The following is a 10,555-nucleotide window of genomic DNA, read 5'->3' as shown; positions in this document are numbered from 1 at the left end:
CAACGTTAAAATAAACTTTATGTTTTGTCTGCTGCGATATAATTAGACTGATAATAGACATATAGAAGTCTTGTTCGATGCACTGTACTCACATATGTATATATAGCAGCCTGGAGGGTGTAGTGGAACTTGAAATTTCGAATTGGACTACGACTACCGAAGTTCCGATCGGCCGATTAGTTTGACACTTCCGGGTTATACGTGCTTGAGTTCCCCGCCTTTTGAGTAAGCAGTAGTAGGCTTAGGACGTCGCCTTTACAATAACACCGCTGACGGTTCTCAGTTGGACGTTGTATAAAAGATTTCTGAGGCACTTTTCTTGAACATGTAGCTTATTGTTCCCTGCTACGACCTTTATATCAACCAACAGGCAGCCATGTTGTTACCCTCCGACGTCGCTCGGCTTGTTTTGGGTAAGTCTAGTGTAGCTGTAGCTGTAGCGTTAGCAAACAATGATAGCCTACTTAGTTGTAAACAGGCAGCTTAAAGCTGACAGTCGTTAACTGTTTACCTTCTAGCTAACAGTAGAAAAAACAATATATTTGGGATGACTATCCGTTTGTCGTTTGAGCTTTCTTGTGCTGTTTCCCTGTAACTGGATGTCTGTAAATGTCCTTCACAGGGTACCTCCAAGAAGAGGGGTTGTCCGCGACAAGCCAAGCTTTCATTCACGAGAGCCCGAACCTGAAAGAGTATGCCGACCACACTATAGGAGATGGAGCTATTCCTGCTTGTGTGTTTGTAAGTGTGCCTTTTTTGTCTGACAGGCCCCCTCAGAAACTGTGGAGTAAATGTCATGCGCAGACACGTACAAATTGCCTTTATGATTCATTGCTTTTGTTCCCACACAGTCTGTCCTTGGTAAAGGCCTGACAACCATCCTAAATGAGTATGTGGCAACTAAAACAAAAGGTGAGATCATCTGACATTGTCCCTGAATATATTATAACTGTACCACTTTTGATATGCTCTTATTCACGTGTCATCCTTGTGTTGTTTCTTCAGAGTCTTGTCATGAGGTTCCAGCCGTGATGACTTCGTTGTGGAAAAAGCTGGATTTTACACTCAACCAGATCAAGTAATGGGCTTCAAGATTCATCATCTAAATCATTGCAACCACTTAAAGTTGAAAACGAACGCAATCTGAAATCTCAGGGGCAGTCTTCATCACTGATATTGTTCCTTTATTCTTCGATTTCTTTCCTTAGGTCATTGCAAAACGCCCCTGCTATATCAGCAGCATGTCAGAGAAGTAAGTCCGATATTCGTTTTTCCTTTTCAATTTAATATTCTTTTGTGTACTGTAAAATAATTGCAGCCAAAAGGTGTACTAATGATTAGCAAAGCACACTCTTAACACAGTAGTAAACAATGATTTAAGAAATAAAATACGAAATATGTTGAGTTCTGTGTTTTACACATAGGCTTCTTATTAACCAGCCTCTGTCTATTGCAGCGCGTTCACGCATGGGAGTGGCAAACCTAACTAGACAGCGGGTCTTGACCGTGGCTTCATCTGGTGCTCTTGTCTGCTCATCACTTTCTGAAACGAGCTCCATTGTCAGCCCTGCAAACACCTCTCACAGCATGCTCGGCCACTCCACCCCCGTGAGCTACGCTGTCCCGCACACCCGACCGGCTACCGGCAGTAGCACACCCCAACAGATCCAGGATGTCCGACTAAATACGCTCAGTCAGTATCATTAAACATGCAGTACTCTTTTTTTTTTTTTTTTTTTTTTTTTTTTTAAAAGAGTGGTTGAGGTGACAGTTTTAAAGGTTTTGTTTTTGTTTTCAAATCCATTAAATGTCTTATTGAATTTCTCTAAGATAAAGAAATATCACTTTATTTTTACGGTCTTAGCAGTAGGGGTCATTTCCCTGCTTCTTTAGCTTAAAAACAGTCATCAGTCACAAAAACAATAGCTTTTGTATAATGTGTGCATATAATGTGTCTATTACAGGGGACTTACCTGTACAGGTGATTGTATCAGAACATAGGCTAAATCCAGGCCCAATGTCTCCTGGACGGCGGAAATGGTAAGGATGATTATCGTTGCCATATTACGGTTATTGTTAATAACCCATTAATGAGAGAGCACCGAAGACGGACTCTGCTGTCCTGCTAAAGCTAATATTTGAGTTTGTTTATGTCAGAGATGTGTTGATTGATATGGCTTTTCTTTGTGGTGGTGTTGTTGTATGAGATTGCACTTTATCAGGCTCATATTGTTTTGCCCTTTCCTTTTGCACGTTTTCAACTCTCTAATCTTTGCTGGTGCCTTCAGGGACACCCCCAGGAAGAGAGGTGGTGCTATGAGTGGGTCTAGTAGTCTCAGTGCAGAGCCCCAACATGAGGAAGGGGGTGATGAGAACTTCCCTGTAAGTAGATCCATATGTTTGATTTCAACTTTCCTTAACACTGAGAATTTTTGAACAAACAAGAACTGTTTTCACTGACACAATGATTGTGGTCCTTTTTGTGCAGCAAATTAGGGCTTAATAACCCTTAGAGGTTAACTTTTTGTAGGACACCTGAAATAAATGTGTTTAGATTTTTAATTAGGGTGTTTTTAATGCGTTAGTACTCAACTTTTGTAGTTATTGTGCTGATTTTGGTTTATTGTGATGATTCAATCTAATATTTAGAGGATGTAATGAATTCAGAGGTAGAACAGGTTAAGGATCTGTTGTCTCTCAGATCTGAGTGTATATATGTATATATATTATAGTAGGTGGAAGCAGTAGGTGATTCGTGTAGAATGTCATGGCGTCAGAAATGGCTTGCTCTCCCTTGAATGTATTTGAATTCACCTTTTTTGGATTTTGTGATTCCTACATGTTTGTGACTTGGCAACACATGTTCGTCTCCACAGCAACTTGTGATACAAAATGCACGTGACAAGATTTTGGGGGACCGGTCGTTACAGGAGAAGCTTGCTGAAAACATCAACAAAATCCTCGCCAGGTACATTTTGAGTTGGAACTCTACACTGGCTCACTGCAGGGAATATGGATTAAATTTTTGTGTTGGATTTGTCAGTGGCCATCAAAGTTGTGACATGACACTGTTTTCTCCTCTGACATCAGTGATCCAGTGCCCCAAACATCAAAGGCCTCTTCAAGTACAGTGGAGGCAGACCAGTCTATAGATGAAATCTTGGGATTACAGGTGCTGAAGAACTAATGTATACTTGATACCAATATCATAACAATATAATCTCCTTTTCTTTTGTCCCCTCAAATATGTTCCTTGTAAACATTTATCATGACCAATTCAGTGATTTTATTTGCCCCATCTGTCGTTACATCCTGTACAGGGGGAAATCCATATGAGTGACGATGCTATCCATGACATTTTGGAGCAAACAGAGTCTGACCCAGCTTTTCAGGCCCTCTATGACCTCTTCGATTCCAGTAACTATGAACTACTTTTATTTTGTTTGTGGCGCAGAGTACTTCTCAATCACAGTTCTATTTAACTCTGAATGAAAGCACAAAGGAAAACCATTGAAAAACAGACTGTTTGTTGTGTTCATTTGCAGATAAAACCAGATTCACTGATGGAGAACCAGGGGATGGAGATATTGCCAGCTGTCCCGAAGAGAGTGATGCAGCTGGACCTTCATCTGCAGTCAGACTCCTTCAGAGTGATGATCCAGGTATTTTTTACAGTCTCTAGTAGTAGGCTCTGATAAGAATCAAAAACAGATGTCAACTTTGATTGTTGTCCTCCATCTCACACAGGCCAAGGCAGGTTTTCTTGACTTCAAACTGCGGAAGGGATAAAAAAATTCATGAGCAGTGAAAACACTGCGGATACAGTCAGATTTATAATTTATCGTGCAAAGTCTGAAGGAGGGTCAAAGGGTTTTGTTATGGTGAATGGGACAAGTTTATTCAACGAGGACAAAAAACAAAAGTTTGTTTAATTTTTCCAAACAGCAACGGACATACGCAGAAAATTTCTCCTTGTAGACATTTTTAGTGTAGCACTCTGTTGTTGACATGAGTGACATAAATAGTTGTGTAAAGAGAGAAAAAAGAGAGCTACAGTGAAAAGATCTAACCATGCTTACTTTCTTACCTCTTAAATCAGTCAAATCTGGTATCATTTTGCTAACATCTCCACACGATTTAGTCCTTGACTTCCTCCTTGTCTATGTTGTTGTTAGTGCCTTGAGAGTTTGCAGACTCACCACAATTTGTTGGAAACTCCAGTAGTTGGACAGCTTCACCACACTCTTTACAGAGAAACTGTGTTTTGTGTCAAATGCTAACTGCTGATGAAATTTTTTGTAATAAAATGAAAATTGTTATATTTCTGTTGATGACAGGGCTGCCCAAAAAACACCAGTATTGATACATCATCATTTTTTTTATTTTGTTTGTCAGGCACTACACACAGAGAAGCTAATGCTTTGGATACAACACCAGTGCCAGTGAGACCTGGACTAGAGCGCAAGACCAGAAAATCTACTGCTCCCACCTTGTTGAAGAAAACAGTTCTCGGCCCCAGCGGCAGAGCATCCAGAATTGAAAATAGTACAGCCAGGTTGCTAGTGAGTCAGGGGGAGCAACAAGATGCTTCGTCTGCTGCAGTGGACCCTTACAGAAAAACAAAAGCCTCACTCTTCACAAACAGTGTATTTGATACACCAATGGATATTGACGAACCATTGAATACACCTCCCCCTCCTGTAGACAGTATGGAGCTTACATTAAAGGGCAGCACCTCCACAACTTTAGTTCCCTTGTCTGGAGCATTTTCTATGCCGGAGGTGACATCGGCCTCTAATGTGGACAATAAACATGAGCGTAAACAAGCACAAAGATCTAAAAAACAACCTGCTACAGCCCCCTTAGCTCCGTGTAACCAACCTGCTTTAATGTCTTCTATACAAGTTGAACAGAACAATACTCCAACGGCAACAGCTGATCTACCTCAAATGTCAATTTCAAGCAGTGCAGGAAGTCAACCAGTGTTTACTGTCTTAGTAACACCTGACTCTGCCTCTTCCACATCTGCTTCCACTGCCACACCATCCACAGCAACACCTGGCTCTGCTTCTACCTCTGCAACGCTTCCAGCTACACCTGCCTCATCTATATCCACCTCACCCACATCATCCTCCTCTTGTGTCCCAGTTGATTCAGCACCTGATCCTCCAACCACTAACCCCACCACCCCGAGCAAGTCTGCAGCTGATTCCAATATAGTTTCTTTGAAGATCATCATCAGTGATAACCAGGATGAGGGTTCTTCCAGTGACCCAGCCTTGACTCAGGCGATTTCAAGCATTTCTGGAGACAAGATCCCCACGATCTATCTTTCCTCTCCAGCCAAGTCTCCTGTAGCCCCTGGCACACCAAAGGCCAATTTGGATGAGACAGCACAGGCAGTTAGTTGCTTACAAAGTTCTGAGGTACATGCAAGTCCTCTCTGCAGTAGGGCTGGGGCTTTGGTGGCATCCCCATTGACAGGGACATCACAGGTCCAGCAAAACTACATAATCCAACTCCCCCTGGACACTAGTACCCCTGCCCTCCAAGGAGCCACTGCCAGCTACTTCCTTGTGACTGATCCCACCACCACAGATCCTCAAACCAGACAGGTGCTACTGTCTGCTGGTGTCTCAAAGGGACCTTCTTTGCCTGTCAACCAGTTTGGCGTGGCCACACCAACTAGTGCTCAAGGCTACGCCACAGGTAAGAGACAACAGAGTACAACTGTGGGTTGTCTGAATAGAAAGAAGTTAATCTCAGTCTCAAAATCAGTATCGCTGGCTGGCTAGCTATAATATTTGGAGTTGCTTTAGTTGTGAATTTGTAGTGTTAATACTTGCAGTGAAGGGGGTTTGTTTCCCCTCAAGTTATTTTGATCTTGATAAACAATAGACAATGTTGCTTTTGCTCCATTTGTGAACAGGTTTTAAGTGGAGTTCTGTTCCTTTGGAGCAATGCACAAAGCACAATTTGGTGCCCATCCATAGTAACATACACAACCCTGATGCCAAATAAAGTGGGGACACTGTGTTAAATGTCATTTAAAACAGAATGCAATCATTTGCAAATCCTTTTCAACTTATATTCAATTGAATGCAGCACAAAGATAAAATATTTATGTTCAAACTGAAAAAGTATAGTTTCTTCTAAATTTACGCTCATGATTTTGATGCTTGCAACATGCAGACTGAGAAGAACCACAGCGTCCCAACTTTTTTGGGGTCGGGGTTATAGAGGAGATGGCATACATTGTTCATCTTTGTTGTTAATTGCCTGTTAAGGCAATTACTGTCATCTTTATTAGTGTAAGTTGTTGAAATAAACATCTGTATGTATGTGCAGGGTCAGCACTCATCTTACCATCACCTGTTAAGCCCATGATGCTTCCAGTTTCTGTTGTTGGGCAGAATACACTGGGGAAGGTCCAGATGATGTCCAATCAGGTAACAAGACATTATCTGCAGGTCAAAGGGCATTTCTATTCTTACCATTTTCTCCTGAAAAATAACTCAATTCCTGAACATTCTGGTGACCCATCAACTTCAGTTGTAATCCTGCCATCAGATACAGTGTTCGTCCAAGTGTCTTTGGACTGGATGGGCAGAAGTTTACTGACCACATGGTTCCCATTTTGGACAATTTTCTTTAGCTTTCTTCTTCTCTCGATTTGTCACCTTAGTAAACAAGTCCAAACTAATGACGAAATTTGGTTTCAAAAAGAATATTTCCAAATGTTGTCCAGGGTCTCATGTGCCACCCTCAGGACAGACATTACATGTAAAGTCCCGCCCAGGGATTGGCTGACATGGTTTGCCCAGAGCCAATACTGATATTGATAATTGATAATCAGGGAGACCGATAACTGATATTTGGAACCAATATGCAAAAATGAAAGTCTTACTGTCAATTTAGAATGACCAGTGACTGAATGTAACTAAGTACAATTTGCTCAAGTACTGTATTTAAGTACAATTTTGAGGTACTTGTATTTTACTAGAATATTTCCATTTTCTGCTGCTATATACAGTACTTCTGCTCCACCCTGTTTTGGAGGTAAATATTGTACTTGTATTGTACTATGTGCTACATTTATTTGATAATTATTACTAGTTACTTTGCAGATTTATTAATAGCCAAATGTATTATTATTTGGGAACAGAGCCAAAGTAGCACATTTTAAAAAAATAATAATAATAATCATCTGCAATCTGACAAAAATAACTCAGATGATCGGGAAAATGCTGAATATCTGATAGTCGGTCAGACCAATAATTGGTTGATCTCTACTCCCACTATTGTTAATGCTACAACAATGGCAAAATTGCAAGTATGTTTTTCAATCCATCCAAGACTTATAATTAAGACGTATGTGGTATAATTAACTTTGCCACCTTAAAGGGCCCCCATTGACTCTAGACTTTTAGCAAGAACAATGAAACTTATCAACATTGTTTATTTACAGCTTGTTGCCATACCAAAGGCAGTACCAGTACAGCAGTCGGAAACTGTGATACCCAAATCTCCCATGGTGGCAATCAATTGGTCTAAGCCAGCTGGTGAGTTACAGGTTTACTTGGACATACATAATTATTTATAATGTCTCTCTACTATATGCTACCAAAGGATGTTGTGTTGCTCTGCTTAAAGTTTTACCGCCTTATTTCTCTGACCATATTTTTCTGAATTGCAGGCACTGAGCAACTGAGTAAGTTGGTTCAGCCTGTGTCCGCTGACAAAACAGGCCAGCAGGATACAGCAAATGGTCCTAAACATAAGAGAATTTTATGTTTTGACTCTTCTGCAGAAGTTCAACAGCACACTGCGAAAACAACAAGAGCTGCCTTACCTCCAGCTACAAATACATCTACACCACGGTCTGTCCAGCAGACTGAGAAAGATAATACACAGCCAGCCACTCAAACAAGGCCTAATATCTTGGGTGGCAACAAGCCTAAGAGAAGAGTACAGACTGTCAAATGCTCAGCAGATCCCCGGTTTGACGGAGGCTTCATGAAGGAGGCAGAGAAGTCCACACCTCCACAACAGCACCAGAAAGATCCTGTTAAAAAGAACCCTCGCAAACAAGATCATAGCATCCATAACAAAGAGTCTCAAAGTGCAAGTACCAGCAAGGTGGAGGCCTCACAGCCTGAGGCTTTGAATAAGTCAGAATCAGGATATCGATCAAAATCTATTGACAGGAGGCACAGTCATGATGGTGATAGAGCAAAACCTAAAGATTCTCATAGTTCTCGCTCATTGTCCTCTGATTCTGCACTGAAATCAGGAACTAGGATGGAGAAAGAGGAGAGCAGCAGGAAAGAGCCTGCAGAAAAAGCTCCTGCCAAATCACGTGAGGGGCGTTCAGAAAAGAGGACTCCCTCTCAAGAGACACCAAATGTGACGGCTAACAAGGAGAATGAAATTAAAGGTAGCATGCAAGAGCAGTCAACACCTTCGCCTTCAGCATCAAGAGACTTCAGCCCTCCAGCTGCCACACAGCCTACATCCAGTCCTCAGTCCAAGGCTACAAAAGCCCCCTCAAAGACCAGCTCTCTGGCCAAACAGGCAGCTGAGATGCTGCACGACATCCAGGGCCTCAGCTCTCCTTCCTCTTCAGCCAAAAGACCTGTAGACCTCACTGCAGAACCTGGGTCTGGTCATGAACAGGAGCAGTCTGCGGACTGCCCCAGGACGCCCTCCCGACAGAAGAAGGGTAAAGATGGAGAGGGGACTCCCAAGCATCTAAAGCCCCCCATCACCCCGGATGTCCCCAACTGCAGTCCAGCCAGTGAGGCTGGCAGTGAAAACAGCATCAACATGGCGGCTCACACGCTCATGATTCTTTCTCGTGCTGCCATTGCCAGAACAGGCACTCCACTGAAAGACAGTTTACGACAGGAGGGAGTGGGAGAAAAGTCATCTGCAGGCTCAAAGAACTCTAAGAAACGCAAACTGTCTTCTCCCAAAGCCAGCCCGCCTGCAAAGAAAGACCGGGTGAGTATTTGCCATTCAGTAGGCATGTGTTAAACGTGTATTTAGTTGTTAAAACTATCACTGTTTTTCTTTAATAGACAAGTTCTGTTTCAGTTATATTCTGTTTTCAGATGCAGGTGGATGTAGGGCTGCAATTAATGAATGATGGTTTACAAATGTACAGGAGAATGCCCAAGGTGATGTCTTCAAATTGGATATTTTGTCTTAAACCCAAAGATATTCAATTTACGATCATGTATGACAAAGGAAACCTGCAAATCTTCACATCTGTATAGCTGCCCCAAGGGAATTTGTGTTACTTTTGATCGATTAATTGATAGACAGAACATTTCCCAGCTACTACTTTGTCTATCAACTAATCGTTTAACTAATCAGCCCTACTTGGTGTGTGGCAGGTGTAGCTATTATCATATACAGACCATACTTACAGCCCTACATAACCGCCAATATGCTCTGGCTCACTTAAGTGCTCTAATGATTTTACACAAGCTTTTAACTCTTATTGATTCGGAAATTGCGGTGGTTTTATCGGCAGAACTGCATTTTGGTGTAAGTACTTAGATCATTGTAAGCAGCACTCATGCAGAGAGTGAATTTCTGACGAATAATTTAAGTATTGCCTCATCAATGCCCTTAAATGAAGGGGAATTTTGATACGTATTCTTGACATGTTAATTCTAATTTTCGGTTTAAATCTGCAGGAAAGGAAGAAACTTGTGGATTGCTTTCCCCATGACTTGGATGTGGATAAATTCCTGTCTTCACTTCACTATGATGAGTGAAATCTGACACACCAAACAGGAAAAGGACGACCATATCACTACCTGCTTAGGTTACTATCCAGGAATAGAACAAGCCATCTGCTTAACCTGTGCCTCTGTTTCCTATAAGTAACCTTGCCCGAGACCTTATAAGCTGTAATGTCTCCCTCAGCCAATGAGAGACTTTGATTTAATTGTCTACTTTCAAGTGTGGGTGATCTGCATAAAATCCTGTTAGATGCAGCAGAAGTAGGGCAACCACGGCACTTTGTTGTATTCTTTTTAATTCTCATGCTCACTTCTGTGTTAATCCTCATTGTTTGTACCTTAACTTAATGGGTCCGTAATGTTAAAGTGGGTGACTCAAAGCTTTTCCTTGGTCAATATTTGACTCTAGTTGGATAAATCCAGCTGACACTTACTGATAGGTTGTTAGGAAAAAAATAAATTTTGGAGTATGTCTCTACAAGTCATTCTAGTTACACTGAATGATGAGGTCTCATTTGTTGAAATCTGGTTGATTGATAAATTAAAAAAAGTAATGTGAAGATTATAATTTGTGGCATAAATGTGTATAGTTTTTTTTTTGTAGAATCAGACACTCAACATTAAAATGGCTGCATTGTTCAGATATGTAAATTGAGGCTTTATTCAATATTTTAATAAAAAAACGAAACAGTCTTGTGTATTTCATCACACATTCAATGTATGCATATCTTAAACTAGAGGCTTTATCTAACATCAGTGGATGGAAGAGCTGGAAAAGGACTGGGACAAGACTCCGGTGCTGG

General features: G+C 41.4%; 1 protein-coding gene across 1 annotated transcript; it reads left to right on the top strand.

Annotated features, from left to right (window-relative positions):
- The first annotated feature begins 24 nt into the window (after positions 1 to 24).
- On the top strand, positions 25 to 10,444 carry npat (nuclear protein, ataxia-telangiectasia locus). The gene is made up of 17 exons (XM_084350054.1): positions 25 to 413; positions 623 to 741; positions 852 to 912; positions 1,006 to 1,078; positions 1,209 to 1,252; positions 1,457 to 1,693; positions 1,965 to 2,040; positions 2,289 to 2,382; positions 2,877 to 2,968; positions 3,091 to 3,172; positions 3,321 to 3,417; positions 3,546 to 3,662; positions 4,396 to 5,709; positions 6,349 to 6,449; positions 7,469 to 7,562; positions 7,697 to 9,003; positions 9,705 to 10,444. Exons 1-17 carry the CDS (start codon positions 377 to 379, stop codon positions 9,783 to 9,785), a joined length of 4,026 nt encoding a protein of 1,341 aa, XP_084206180.1. The 5' UTR covers positions 25 to 376; the 3' UTR covers positions 9,786 to 10,444.
- Positions 10,445 to 10,555: the final 111 nt, after the last annotated feature.

The sequence above is a fragment of the Pagrus pagrus genome (genome assembly GCF_965226575.1).
Source record: "Pagrus pagrus genome assembly, chromosome: 4".
Taxonomy (NCBI): domain Eukaryota; kingdom Metazoa; phylum Chordata; class Actinopteri; order Spariformes; family Sparidae; genus Pagrus; species Pagrus pagrus.
Note: the sequence above shows the minus strand (reverse complement) of the source record. Positions and strands in the feature narration are given on the sequence as shown.